This window comes from Brachyhypopomus gauderio, chromosome 8, assembly GCF_052324685.1.
Source record: "Brachyhypopomus gauderio isolate BG-103 chromosome 8, BGAUD_0.2, whole genome shotgun sequence".
Taxonomy (NCBI): domain Eukaryota; kingdom Metazoa; phylum Chordata; class Actinopteri; order Gymnotiformes; family Hypopomidae; genus Brachyhypopomus; species Brachyhypopomus gauderio.
Window position 1 is genome coordinate 24211509 of NC_135218.1, and position 15169 is coordinate 24226677.

A 15169-nucleotide genomic window follows, 5' to 3' on the forward strand; every position below is an offset into this window, starting at 1 on the left:
CAGTCTGTTCAACATTTTTGAAGGAATTAAAGAGACACACCCTGAGTGGTCTGTGACATGTGAGACTCACTGGATCCAACCTGAAGGGAATCAAATCGTGCCTGACAGAGTAACCACAATGCACTGCTCTGTAATCAAGTTCCTAACCCCGCCCACCTCGTCTACGGATCCTGTGAGGCGCTGCCCACGGCGACCGAGCCCTGCTCCGCCCGGCTGGAGGCGGAGCTCTGGGCCCGCTGGGCCAGGTAGTCCCTGTAGTTTCGCGTGAGCAGCGTGTAGAGCAGCGGGTTCACACAGCTGTTCCCGTACGTCAGGCAGGTGACGAAGAAGTTGACGTAGGTGTGGGCGGCGGGCGAGAGCGAACGCAGGGCCTCGGGCGAGAACAGCTTGGCCAGCTGCCAACCCCAGAAGGGCAGGAAACAGGCCCAGTACGCCACCACGATGCTGAAGATCATACCCACCACCCTACACTTCAGCCGCCTCCGTCGTCGCCCCGCCCCTGGCCCCGCCCCTGGCCCCGCCCCTCCGCGGGTCAGGTTGGCCTGGGCCACCCAGTAGTGGCGTGCGAGGGCGGCGTACAGCGCCCCCATGGCCAGGCCCGGCAGCAGCATGCTGGTGAAGAAGAGGAGGGTGAGGTAGGCCCTGAAGGCCTCGGGCGTCCACGTGGGGAAGCAGATGCGTTTGACCAGGCCAGCGGCGCCCGGTCGGCCCTCACGCAGCCGGATCATCGCCATCATGGGCAGGGTGAGCGCCGTGGCCGCCGCCCACACCGCCAGGGCCACCGGCCAATGGCGTCGGCCGGCCTGGCGGCGGGCGCGGAATGGCGCGGCCACGGCCCGGTAGCGCTCCAGGCTCATGGCGGCCAGCACGAAGACGCTGGCGTGCATGGTGAGCAGGTCCAGGCTGAGCAGAACGCGGCAGCCCGTTTCTCCGAAGAACCAGTCGCGGGCGAAGTAGGTGCACACCACGAAGGGGATGGTGGCCAGGTACAGCAGGTCGGCCGTCGCCAGGTTGATGATGAAGACTCGCATGGACCCGGCTCGCCGCAGCGGGGCCGACTGGGTCACGGCCAGCGTGTACAGGTTCCCCGCCACGCCTAGCGCGCACATGGCCACCAGGATGGCGCCCAGGAGGGGCGTGGCCCAGGGAGCACCCCCACCTCCAGCCGCGGGGGAATGGCTGGGGACGCTGCCGTTAGCAGTGAGGTTCATCGCCCACGAGACAACCGCAGTAGACTGAACGGATAACGGACGATGGCGGTCGAAGAGCTCCAAGAGTCCTACGAGCTGGGACAGGGAGCCATGGCTCTACATCCCAACCAATGAGGAGAGGGCGGAGATCAAGTGGGTGAGAAGACTCAGGATTGGCTGACCATGGAGGTCCCACCTCTCACTCAAACCTGACGATGTTGGCGACGGAGGAGTGGATAAAGACGACGAGTCCACGTGAACGCACGTCGTAAATAAAGCCACGATGCAGCGCTGTGCAGTGAGACGCTGGCGAGACGCTGGCGAGACGCTGGTGAGACGCCGGTGAGGTTCAGATGGCAGCACTAGGAATTGGATGGAGCTGCTGGAATCACGCACGGAGCCTCCAGGACTTCCTCTGACACGCAGACGCCTCGTAATGTTTCTGTGCTGGTTGCGAGTGTTTTGGTCCTTTGGACTAAAGTGTGTGTTGGAGTTCTGCAGGTTCCTGACTAAATGCATCCCTCTCTCTCTCTCTCTCTCTGTCTGTCTGTCTCTCCTTTTAACCATCCCTCACTCACACATAGGTGCAACCGAACATGGCGTGTTAAATTTACGTGAGGTTCACGTTGAGCTGTCCGAGATAGACACCAGGGTGTCAGTTTAGAGAAAAGTGACACACACACATAAAGGCAGAGGTGTACGTGCGCACACACACACACACACACACACAGACAGACATACACACACAGTCACACACACATACACACACAGGCACGCACATGTGGTACACACCAGATTCCCTACACTGCAGAAGTGTAACTCATGTGTACATGCCTACACCTTACACACTTTTACTATATTATTTACTAGAACATGAACTCAGCGTGGCAACTTCATAGCAAAGACTTCAATTACTGATTAAGTCGTTTATTCCAAAATATTTGTTTTTAATTTTATGTCGGTAAAGGACAATATAATCATATTGCCCACTACGTTCAGCCCGTTCCAAGCACCAATCTCACTGCAATCTCACTCACAGCCGAATCACTAATTTCAGGCTCAATATTACATGAGAAAAAGACACTTTCACACTTTCACCACTAGAGGGCACAATGACACAAGGTTCTAATCGGAACCTCCACGACTTTGTGGCTACGGTTACGTTTCTCATTTCTGTAGTCAGGAGAGTCACATCCTGCGTGGATATTCAAGCATGATCTTTTAGCCCTGCTGTCCATCATTACTGTCCCGAATAACTCTGTCCGTCTTTAGCAAACCAAACTACTGAGTTTGCTGTCTTAAAAATATTTCCCTTGGTCTTAATAGTTACAGAATACACAATTACAAGGCACACTCTAGATCTAAAAGTACTTATTGAACTTACTTAAAAAATAATTAAAAATACGCATTAATATAAACATGTAGTGTTCCATCTCATTATACATATTTAGGTCTGCAGCTGCAGAGGTGAGAGGTGAAAGGTCAGGCTGGGGTCATGACACGTGTCCAACTCGGTGTCAGTGTTTATGCTTGAAGAGAGCCTCCACTGAAACAAAAGATATCACAAAAAGATCTCAGTGAATATCTCGGTCAGACATCTGAATTGAAAAACACATACAGTACGTATAGTATCATTTAACACAGGAAACCACATAATATGTGTGTACATAGTACATGAATCCAGATCGTGTGTGTTCACTATATACGACTCTAGGTCACATTATGGAAGAAATTCACTTCTGAATTTGATGACAAGTAATTTAAGCGACAATAATGCACAGAGCACCGTTTATTCAAACTGCCTCCAGTGACCCAGGAGTGAATGGGCTATTCTTCCTCAATCTACAGCCAATCAGGTAAGTGGATCATTCAAACGTAATTAGACTGTATTGTTATGCAAATGCGTGTGTTGATTTCAGGGCGTGAGGCCAAACTGCGGTCCGGCCCAGGCGTGCGCGCTGTAACCCGTCGCCCCACGCCGCCGCTCACCGCTGTACTCCTGCGGCGACATCTGAGTGGCGATGACATCGTTGAAGTGCCTCAGCCAATCACGTTGCTCCGCCTCAGACTCACAGGTGAACAGGAAGCTGCGCTCCGGTGTCACTATGGTGATACCGTGCTGCCAGGCGGCGGTGCGGTGTGTGCCGACGGGGAGGCCCACGTTTGCGCTGTAGCCCAGGTCCCGGTGGCCCAGGAACACCTCGCCCTTAGCAAACGCATCCTGCCGACCAGAGAAATGCCAGAGTTTACAGCGACATCATGATGATGATGATGATGATGAACCTTATAATGCACCTTTCATACTTCAGGGATGCAGCTCAGAGTGTTTTACAGAAGTAATACAGAGTAAAATCAATAACAGAAATAGAACAATATTCAAAATAATTAAGATAAAAAATCCACAAATCCAGTTTAGTAATAATACACAAGATCACTCTGACCAAGGGGGGAAAATCGTAATTTAAAAAAATCATGAAAATGTTTTTAAAGGCTGCATAAAAAGTCTAAATAAATGGGTAATGGGTAAAATAAGAACAAATGATACAAGAATGAGTCTTGTCTTCATTTTGGTTACACGTCTGGCTGCAGACCTGCATGTGAGCTGGAGTTCCTCCACTAACGCTGTTGGGGGGGACAGAAAACCGCACCGCCGTAGTTCAATGTGCTTAGAAGAAAAGCACCCTGCTGGAGGAAGTGTCGGTCACACTACTGATGTGCAGTACGCTTAAATCAGAACCCAAAATTACACCCCAACCTTTCACTCCTCCTTTAGCTGCTGACTCAGATCTCCGAGCCTTTAAGAGGTCGTCTCGTTTGGCGTTAGGGCCAACGAAGAGTATTTTTGTCTCATCTTCATAGCAGCTAATCCACCCACTCCCATGTCCTCTTGTACTGCATGAAAGATCTCGGAGTTGGCAGCAAAGGTTTCAGGGGGAGCAACGGTGTCATCATTCCTACGCCAAGTTTCCACTAGAAACATAAAATGTCAATTCTTCTCAGAAATAAAATCGTTAACCAAAAAACTCAAGTTTGTGAGTGGTCTTACATTTGTAGGTGCCATACTGCCATTTCTGTCCAACTTTGTGTGGGTCGGATGCTAATTTAGAATTAGAATGACAAATTTAGAATTAGAATAAATTAGAATGCTAAATTATTTGAAACATATTGCGTTTCTGGTGGGGGGGAATAGAGCTGGAAGTCTCAGCAGAAAGATCTAATTCATTTTTTGTTGCGACAGACTTGACCCCCTGAGGGCTGGGAGCCTTGTAGAAATGGTGTGATGAGAGTAGATTTCACCAGAGGGAGTTGGGACGGAGACGTAAGGTTTGGGCTTTCCAGAGGTTTCCAGGAAACACCCTATGTGGTGTATGAGGACAGCTGGGGTTGTGCTAAAGGGATTTCGAGTGATGTTAATGCGGCTTGAATGCACACGTCAGACAGCTTTTGGAGTTGTGGGAGTAATGGTTTCGAGCGCAGAACTGGGGATAGGCCCGAGGAAAAACCAGTTCCGGGACAATCCACATAATGAATGGCTCTGGTGCGTGACAAGGCACCATAGGGGCTGACCTGAGATCAGTGCTGTGAGTCTAAAAAGCACACCTTGTGTCTTGAAACTGAATTGTGAAGCTGCGCTCAAACCGGTGGCGAGAAACCACAGCATTCCAACAGATACTTCCTCCTCGCCAAGATATATTTCAGAGAAACTTGGTACCCAGTAATTTGATATTGTGAAATTAGGTGTGTGTGTGTGTGTGTGTGTGTGTGTGTGTGTGTGTGTGTGTGTGTGTGTGTGTGCATGAAAGATCTCGAGTAATAAACTTGTCCTACCAGTGGGTCTTTGAAGTACATCAGCCTCCTGTGATCCAAGGTGAACCAGCGCTTCTTAAAACCCTCTGTTTGCTGCAAGAGAGAGAGAGAGAGAGAGAGAGAGAGAGAGAGAGAGAGAGAAAGAGAAAAAGAGAGAGGGAAAGAGAAAGGGAGAGAGAGAGAGAGAGAGAGATGGAGAGAGAGAGAAAGATGGAGAGAGAGAGAAAGAGAGATGGAGAGAGAGAGAGAGAAAGAGAGAGAGAATTGAATTGAGAAAGAGAGAGATGGAGAGAAAGAGGGAGAGAGAGTGAGTGAGTGAGAGAGAAAGAGAGGGGGAGGAGAGAGAGAAAGAGAATTGAATTGAATTGAGAAAGAGAGAGATGGAGAGAAAGAGAGAGAAAGAGCAAGAGAGAGAGAGTGAAAGAGAGGAGGAAAGAGAGAGAGAGAGTGAAAGAGAGGGAGAGAGAGAGAGAGAGAGAGGGGGAAAGAGAGAAAGAGAGAGAGAGGGAAAGAGAAAGAGAGAAAGAGAGGGAAAGAGATTTTAACCATTTTGCTCATGTAAAACTGGCACAAAGAAAAGGTAATAACAGCACCCTGTTCCACGACCCTCCTGTGAACACCAGCAGCGATACACGCGATTCCCATCGAGCACAAACGTCCTCTGAACACCCAGCGGAAGCTCCACACAACGCTGCCCACCTGTAGTCCGCAGGACGGGGTTTGTGGGAGCGTCACGCAGACAACCGCGGTGCAGCTTAACATGTTCTTATTAGCAGGTTAGCTGCCCCAGTGTGGAAGGTTCCAGGGAACACAGGTGTGAGGGCACCGCCTACAGTCTACAGGCCAATGAGGAGGCGTGTGTGGGTTTCCAGGGTTACGCGGGATGACATGACGAGACTTCGGGAATTTCCCAGCATCAGCTTCAGAATCCGCTCAGGCCCGTCGGCCCATCTGCCTTACGAAGCACGATATCCACCGTGGTGGGCCACCTCGTACAGACTCGGCCGAGGCACAGAGGCTCAGCAGAGCTGCGACGTCACTCCCACAAGCTGCATTGTCTTATTAATGAAGAGCTACCAGTGCATCATCAGTCCCAACCTAAAGACTTCTGGGTAATACCACTGCTGGAGTCTGGACGAGTATTAATACGCCAACTGCTCGTACGCACCAAGCAGAAAGACGAATGCATATTTGCTAAAATGGCAGTCATTAGGTGTCAAATCCTGCTTTGTGTTTATGGTGTTCATACTCTGCCGGCGTGTTACGTTGTCGTGCGTTACGTTGTCGTGCGTTACGTTGTCGTGCGTTACGTTGTCGTGCGTTATCTGGAGCGGCGATGGAGACGTATGTACAGATCGAGGTCCCCGATGGCTTCAAGGTCTGCTGTTGGCGAGTCGGTAAAATAACCTCAGATTACATCCCGTAGAAATGTTAAATGTTCCTCGCAAAGTACTTTGGGCTCCTACCATATTTGTAGTATGATTTTTATTTTTTATTTTTTTGCAGTAAGTGATTTGCTATTTGATAACCCACTGGCTTTAGCAGTAATCACGCCTGATGTGAACTGCTGATCAAGTCTTATGAAAGCCACAGGGGGTTTCACCACAGCGCCACTAAGACACGCGTCCCAGCGTGGAAAGGCATTGGGGAGATCTGTGTAAACCCATCCTCCATTAAACACGCAACCACCGAGCAGATTCAGACCCAGACGAGGCTGCAGGTGCCCCCCTGGGGAGGGGGAGGGGGGCACTTCTCTGCTCGACCAACAGGAGAGGGCCGACATTATAACAGCAACTACAGCCTTCCTGACCTTTCAGCTGTCTAGAACTCGGCTCCTGCTGATAGAGCTACGCCTGGAAACACACAAAATGGCCCTCGGACAGATTTCAAAACTGATCCTGGAGCAGCTCGTGTGAGGTGATGCCGCGTGTGACAACGTGTAGAGCCGATCTGTTCACAATCGGGCCAGCAGCATCTGATGCAGGACAGACCGCCTGGCATCCGACTTCCTGCACGTCTTCCTCGACCTCCTCAGTGTGCCTCTGGTACTCAGGGGCCCCGCCTCCGGTCCTGAAGGGGCCTGCTCAGCGGGATGGTGCCTTGCACTCCGACACACCTGCCGAGCACACTAATTACCAGACGTGCTCGATCAGGTGTGTCTGAGCTGAGAGATCACCAAACACCCCCAGAACTTACCCTCCTGGCCCACAGAACCGAACTCCTGCTCACCAGAGACCCGAGGAACCGACATGAACGGGGCAGAATAATGCCACAGTGGGGTAGCTCAGGGTAACCCCACATGACCTTTGACCCCAACGGTGAAGCAAAGCAAAGCAAACAAGCCGAGCTGTCTGAATGCGGCTCATTAAGGCAGTTCTGCAGCGCTAACCTGACTGCGCACACACACACACACACACACACACACAGACACACACAGACACACACCTGACTCAGGTACGAGGGGACAGACGTGTCCATCCCCGTGAAGGCGGCCAAGGCTAACGTATGAGGCGTAACGGGCGATAAAGCTCTGAATAACGGCGCGCTGACACTCACCCTCGGACCAGTCTTCTCCATGTATCCCTCCTTCAGAAAGTTCCGTGTGAGTTTGGGCGTCAGCTGGAAGAAACAGAGAGAGAGAGCAGAAGGCCTTCAGGGTCGTGTTGATCCGTACTGAGTGGGTGTTCTAGGCCGTGTTAGCTCAACTATGACCAGCATCTGTGGTATTTTAAACAATACCAGTGCTGTGGTAGCAAAGGCATAACTGACATTATTAATAGGAAAACTGGATCTGAAAACAAGTAAAATAGCCATGCGTGTGTGTGTGCGTGTGTGTGCGTGTGTGTGTGTGTGTGTGTGTGTGTGTGTGTGTGTGTGTGTGCGTGTGTGTATGCGCTTCATCCTGTATTAACTTACCTCAGACTCAGAAGCCCCAGGAAAAGCTACTTTTAGGTAATGCAACTGCACTGCTCGGATAGAGTTAAACCAGTCTACTATTTCCTAATGAGGAGTGAGAGAGAGTGGGAGAGAGAGGGAGAGAGAGAAAGAGAAAGGGAAGAGAGAGAGAGAGAGAGAGAGAGAGAGAGAGAGAGAGAGAGAGAGAGAGAGAGAGAGAGAGAGAGAGAGAGAAAGTATTAGAGAAATATAAGGAGTGTGTCTTTGGTACAAACGGATGCAGTAACTCGTACATGAGGACTGGTATGAATAGTCTACTTATGAGACTAGCTAAGTGGCTGTCATTTAACCTTGGACCCGTCTGTCGCGTACAGACGGTCCGAGATCCCAGACGCTGCTGTCACAGGTGGAATGTGACGGCCTGGACGTGTCTGCGTGTGTCTCCGTACCTTGCTGCTCTCGTGGTAGAGGAAGATGTTGCGTGTGCTGTAATCTTTAAGGTAGGTGATCTGCAGGCCGTTGGGGTTGCCGATCTTCTCCGGCTGGAAGGAGGCGTTGATGCCGTCCACCTTAATTACGGCTTTCGGCTCCTTGGCCTGGACAAACACGGAGCAGTTGGTGTCAGTCACAGGCATGGGGGAAACACACACAGGCCATGGGAAAAAACACACACCCAGTAAGGAAAAAGCCAGCAAGCAGGCATACACACACACACACACACACACGGAGGCACACACACACACACACACACACACACACACAGACCTAGGTATCTGATTAAAATGACAAGCGGTATCTGCCTTTATCTCTTACACAGATAACACATTTCTCTTGCATGAAACCACAAGACCTGGAATGTCTTATCGATTTTGATCTTGAACTCATTTGAATGCTTTTGATATTTCACACTCTCACTCTCACCCCCACACCTGCACACACACACTCACACACACACACACACACACACACACACACACACACACACACACACACACACACACACTTTGCAGGCCCAAATTAAAGTCAACCCAGTCTGCTGGTAGATAAACAGATGTAACACTCACCACGGGTAGTCAAGCACAGCAGTGCAGAAACAGGCCAGACAAGGTTGTGTATGCAGACTGGCGGGTCTGATTGGATGGCTCCTTGCTCAGACACGCCCTCTTCCCAGCGCTGACACCTCCCAGAGCTGCCACGCCCCCTTCCCAGCGCTGACACCTCCCAGAGCTGCCACGCCCCCTTCCCAGCGCTGACACCTCCCAGAGCTGCCACGCCCCCTTCCCAGCGCTGACACCTCCCAGAGCTGCCACGCCCTCTCTTTGACATAAGGGCTTTAATGTCCCCTACTAAACCTAATACCCAACCTGCCACTTATAAGTGACTTCTCCTTTTTTAGTGTTTGAGCTAATAAGCACCTAGACACTGTACTGACGTTCCATGTACTAATCTACACAATCCCTGATTCAGGACCAAGCTGCAGACACCGGGAATACTCAGACGGAAGACTTTGAATGGTTTAATACGGCTGTGTATTTTTTGAGTCATTAGAACCACTTTGGACTCAGACGTCTGGACACGTAGGTCATCTATCATTAGATGGTGTCATGTGGTCTTTACCATGAAGGACCACGTGTGTGTGTGTGTGTGTGTGTGTGTGTGTGTGTGTGTGTGTGTGTGTGTGTGTGTGTGTGTGTGTGTGTGTGTAAAACTCACATCAGACTTGGTGTAATACTTCAGTGTCCCTTCCAACTCTGACAGGACGAATCGTCTGCTAAGGAACTGCCCGTTGTCCCGCCCCCTCTTCATTAGCATTCCGTCTCTGGACCCTGTGATTGGTGGAAACCACAATCATGATGGAAAAACACAAAACCTGATAAAGACATCAAAGAATGGTTTAGTAATTTCATTTCTAAGTGCTGTTTTGGGATCAATGAGGTTTTCTTTAATAATGGCCAAAACTGGCATTTGATTGCAGGAACTGATCCTAGAGCAGTGTTCAAACCCACTTACCCTCCTCGTATACCAACTGCTTCCTGTCTTGTGTAAACTCCATTCGCTCATACTTAGCTCTGATCCACTGCTCCTTCAGGACCCTGTGAACACACACACACACACACACACACACAGATGCACACACACACACGGACACACACACGCACGCACACAAACACACACGTGCGCACACACGCGCGCACACACACTTGCTGTGACACTTTTCCTGCAGTGCACGTGAGCACTAACAATGGGTTCGAAGTGCACTAAATATATGTAATGATTAAGGTCATTAGTAGCGTTTGGTGTGTTCGTACAGGTTTATAGTTGTGACTGGTTTTGGTCAAAATGCTCACAGGTTATTAGGACTTCTGACTGGTTTGGATTAGTATTGTTAGCATAACTACCATTTCCTTTTAGAAAGAAACGCAAACCCTTCCTGTGTGGTTTGGCATAACTGTGGGTGTGATTAACACCCACTGCTGGATGCATGCTTGTCTCAGCACACACACACACACACACACACACACACACACACACACACACACACACACACACACACATGTGCACCATAATAACCCACTGAGCTCCATTATGGCAACAGACTGTCAGAGTAATCACCTGCTTCAGCTCCTCATAGAGGCAGACGGGTCAGAGAGTCAACGTCCCCCAGTGACTGATCCACACTCACTCTACCTGTCTCCCTCTACCGGTGTCTCTCTACCCGTCTCCCTCTACCGGTGTCTCTCTACCCGTCTCCCTCTACCGGTGTCTCTCTACCCGTCTCCCTCTACCCGTCTCCCTCTACCCGTCTCCCTCTACCCGTGTCTCTCTACCCGTCTCCCTCTACCCGTGTCTCTCTACCTGTCTCCCTCTACCCGTGTCTCTCTACCCGTGTCTCCCTCTACCCGTGTCTCTCTACCCGTCTCCCTCTACCCGTGTCTCTCTACCCGTCTCCCTCTACCCGTGTCTCTCTACCCGTCTCCCTCTACCCGTGTCTCTCTACCCGTCTCCCTCTACCCGTGTCTCTCTACCCGTCTCCCTCTACCCGTCCCCCTCTACCCGTCCCCCTCTACCCGTGTCTCTCTACCCGTCTCCCTCTACCCGTCTCCCTCTACCCGTCTCCCTCTACCCGTGTGTCTCTACCCGTCTCCCTCTACCCGTGTGTCTCTACCCGTCTCCCTCTACCCGTGTCTCTCTACCCGTCTCCCTCTACCCGTGTCTCCCTCTACCCGTGTCTCCCTCTACCCGTGTCTCCCTCTACCTGTTTCCCTCTACCCGTGTCTCTTTACCTGTCTCCCTCTACCTGTCTCCCTCTCAAATCAAATGTGCCTTCACTGGCACGACAGGATAAAACTCCTGTCATTGAAGCAATATAGTATATGTAAATGGAATATTAATTAACATTTTTAATTAAACAATGAAATATTAATTAAACATTTTTATTTGTTCTGATGTGTAATTTTGTTTTTCTGGTACAGGCTGTATAATTAGCTTTGTTATTCTTTTCAGTCCCTTTCAGGTTGAGATTGTCTGAGAGGTGTTTCGTCTTGGCTGTAGTGGGTCATTTGAATTTCGTGTATTGTCGATTAAGACTTTGTGGTTAAGGGAGTCAGGATCCAATTAGTCAAGGTGCTACCACAATCTTTTCTCAATATCCAGAAAGAGTGAAAATCTGCCCAGTTCAGCTCTGCTGGCCAGATTAGAAATGTTCCTGTTTACCCGCAGGACGACCTTGCAGAGGTCAGGATGCAGTAATCCTGTGGGTGTCGTATAACATGATTGGTTGTATTAATGATTGGGGACATGATATGGGAATTACATAGAATGAATGAAATATGTTTTTCTATTAATGATGCAGCAACTGTTTTAAAACTTCCTTTTGAGTCTCCCTCTCTCTCACTCTTTCTCCCCCTTTCTGTCTCTCTCTCTCTCACACACTATCTCACATTCTCTCTCTCTCTCTCTCTAATTCACTGCCTAACTAAAGTAGAGCACACCAGGGCTACAGGTGGATTCAGTGGTGGATTCAGAGGGAAAATTGGGGGGCGGAGCTAGTGAGCTTGGTGCTTAATCAGCCAATAAGGCCCAACGATTCCCCTGCTTGCCACACACTGTCCCGCCTTCCGCACGTCCGATTACAGTAGTAATGCCACAAAATGGGAACCGCCTCTCGCTCAAGGTGGGCGGGCCTGGTGGTGGCCGCGTTGCCATGGTGACTTACTGGCAGTCCTTGTGAGTGGGTTTATAGTAGTAGCCTGGCACGCGGGCCTCGTATTTGCTCCTGGCCGTCTCGTTGCCGTTCTCTGCCATGAACTGAGACACAGAGGAGAAAAAAGGACAGTCAGGGTCATACGCTCGCCACGTGTGATGTGGTGAGACATTCATCACCCTGCACCCTGGACCAACCAGGTAGGTACGCTGGTGTGGTGTAGTTCTACAACTGGGTGACAGATGGAGGAAACAGAAGCCACAGCTGGAGCCAGAGAGCCTCACCCACCTCCACCTCTGAATCCTCCCAGTGGGACAGTCGGAGAGACTTGACCTTCCCAATATCCGGAATGTTCCGGTGGATTCCAGAACAAATGAGGCAGATGAACACTCCCAAGGAGCAAGATCCCCACTCTGGATCTGGAGAGAGAGAGAGAGAGAGAGAGAGAGAGAGAGAGAGAGAGAGAGAGAGAGAGAGAATGGAAAAAATGACACTGTGCAACCTGCTATTTACCTCTAATATTTAACTCTGTTAATAGAATCAGAAACAGAGAGCCTCAATTATGGAGTAGAACTGCTGTTCTGTGTGTGAATTGCCCTTTTTCATAACATTTAAATGAAATAAAGTATTTATTTTATGCATGTTTTATTCACTTTTCCTCCTGTTTCTTGTTCAATGTCAAAACCAAATTTCATCGCCTTCTTTTAAAGGTGGCACTACTGTTTGGTGTGCACATTGTATCTGTTCAATAAACTTGGTTCATAGCTTCAGGAAAAACAAATATTGTCATAAATATGATGTAGCGTGAAAATGTGTGCAGTCCTGGTCATAAACAGCAGACAGAGTCAGAGGTGTTGTACACACATTAAAGAAGGAGGGGGGATAGAAGTGTCCTGAAGCCATGACACTTACGGGAATTACGGGAATTAAGCGTCCTGCAAAAATGTGAAGTCCCGTTGAGAGCGAGATGAGTGAGACACACTCACAAAGAGAGACTGTGTGTGTGTGTGTGTGTGTGTGTGAGACGGGGTGAGAGAAAGCAGAGGAGGGAGTGTGTGTGTGTGTGTGTGTGTGTGTGTGTGTAAGAGAGAGAGAGAGAGAGAGAGAGAGAGAGAGAGAGAGAGAGAGAGAGAGAAACCGAGAGGAAAAGAGAAAGAGAGAATATTACAGAGCAGAGTAAATGAACAAAGACCGAAAGTAGTAGGTTTGCATACACATTTGCAGTTAATCTCGCGCTCTCTCTCTCTCTCTCACACACACACACACACACACACACACACACCTTCCTACAATGTTTATCTAACTATGAACACACCCACGGCATTTTATATTATAGAATTTCGTACCTACTCTTGTGTTTAAACCTCCCTCCCTCCCTCTCTCTCTCACACACACACACACACACACACACACACACACACACACACACACACACACACAGGATTGAAGAGCTCAGGGCACTGATTTTCAAACAGTTGTCAGGACAGGCATGAATTCACCTGTCAGCTTTTAAACTTTGTTTCTTACATAACCTTAGGGTAAATTTACATAATCAGCGAGGCTGCTTATCTGACGCAAGATCGAGATTAATGCTACTGCAAGGCCATAGTTGGCTTTAACAAAGGACAAATGAAAGCGAGCCTACATTGACTAATCACAGTGACTCTTAGCTGTTAGCCTTCTCTCAATAATCTCTCCCGGACGTTTATTCGATCTATTACAAAACATCTGAATCGTGCGCCATTTTTAGTTCCGTCTCTTTTAGTTCCTTTACTTTAGATCCTTAGAAACCTTTAGTTTCCTCTACGACGCGGAGGAAACTGCATATTAAACCTCAGCAATGTGCACGACAAAGTTCAGATGCAATTATTCCAAAATGCAAAGCACAGAATGTGAAGGTGTTGACCCGCTGTGCGGGTCTACCGGAGCGCAGGTATGTTCTCCCTGGCATGTCCGAGCTTGTGGAGAGGAGCCGCCTCGGTCCGTGCGGAGCGCGCGGAGCACCGACGGGCACGAGCGCGCTACCGCACTCTTCAACGCGTCACCGCACTCACCGGGAGCGCCGCAGTCCGCGCACGTGCTGTTGGCCGGTCGTTTGAGGATGTCTTTAAGCGCTCGCGCTGCCCGTTCGTTCACCGCCATCGTGCCGGATCAGGATCCCACACTGTCGGCCGTGCGTCCCGGAATCGCACCTGGAGAGCGCGCAAGTCCGCACACGTCAGGTTCAGGTGAAGAGTGCCGTGGCCCTGCGGATCCTGTGGGGTGCTGGTACCGTTCTGATCCACTCCGGTCCACTCTAATCGACTGGCATAACAACCGAAACGTGTGGATGGCCCTTCAGGTGGGCAGCGGACAGGTGAACGCCCGTAACGGAAGTGGGCACGGCGTACCCGGGAGAGACGGGGCGCACTGGCAGCCCGCCGGCGCGTCGCTGTGGGAGTGTTTGGCACGTCTCAACACTCGGAAGTGAGAGCTGTGTTTTGTTCGGACTTGCTGTTCCTCATAAGAGTGAAGCCCGCGATAGCACACGCCACCGAGCTGAGCACACACGCCTCTCACACCATTTACAGGATACTCGCATAACTGCATAAGAATCGTGTTTTAAACACCAATCACTCCTTATTCTGGACTCACCGCGGTGTACGTACGAGACTCCAGAGTGTTTCATAACGATAGTTTAGATTATATATAGAAAAAATATAAAGTAGTTTATCATAGTTTCAGAGACTCAGTCTTCAGTTTTGGAGACAAAAACGCGAAATAAGCGTCAATTGATGCACATTTCATTGTGTAGTCTTAAAGTAAAAAAAAAAAAAAAACCGAAACGTACCAGATGTAAGATTTAAGGCAGCCACTAGGTGGCAGCAGATCATCGCGTGCCTTTCCCAAGCTCACAGCCCTGCTGTATATATATATATGAGAGAGAGAGAGAGATTGCAGGTTATAACTGTCGTGTGCTTTAGTTTGAGATAATTGTAGGGAAAACCACTCCACTTGTGGGTTTGTGGGTATGTGTGTGTGACAGAAGCATGTCTGCTGTAGCACTGTTGGCCCACAATAAATGACTATTATG

At 49.8% G+C, this 15169-nt stretch overlaps 2 protein-coding genes across 2 annotated transcripts; both read right to left on the reverse strand.

Moving 5' to 3' along the window:
- Positions 1 to 105: 105 nt before the first annotated feature.
- Positions 106 to 2428, reverse strand: uts2r4 (urotensin-2 receptor 4). Its single transcript, XM_077016056.1, has 2 exons — positions 2327 to 2428; positions 106 to 1307 (listed from the first exon to the last, which is right to left on the reverse strand). Exons 1-2 carry the CDS (start codon positions 2426 to 2428, stop codon positions 162 to 164), a joined length of 1248 nt encoding a protein of 415 aa, XP_076872171.1. The 3' UTR covers positions 106 to 161.
- On the reverse strand, positions 2087 to 14561 carry LOC143522050 (arf-GAP with dual PH domain-containing protein 1). The gene is made up of 11 exons (XM_077015709.1): positions 14151 to 14561; positions 12385 to 12515; positions 12109 to 12200; positions 9903 to 9985; positions 9606 to 9718; positions 8342 to 8488; positions 7914 to 7997; positions 7554 to 7616; positions 5019 to 5090; positions 3180 to 3411; positions 2087 to 2736 (listed from the first exon to the last, which is right to left on the reverse strand). The coding sequence occupies exons 1-11, from the start codon at positions 14236 to 14238 to the stop codon at positions 2708 to 2710; spliced, it is 1134 nt and encodes a 377-aa protein (XP_076871824.1). The 5' UTR covers positions 14239 to 14561; the 3' UTR covers positions 2087 to 2707.
- Positions 14562 to 15169: the final 608 nt, after the last annotated feature.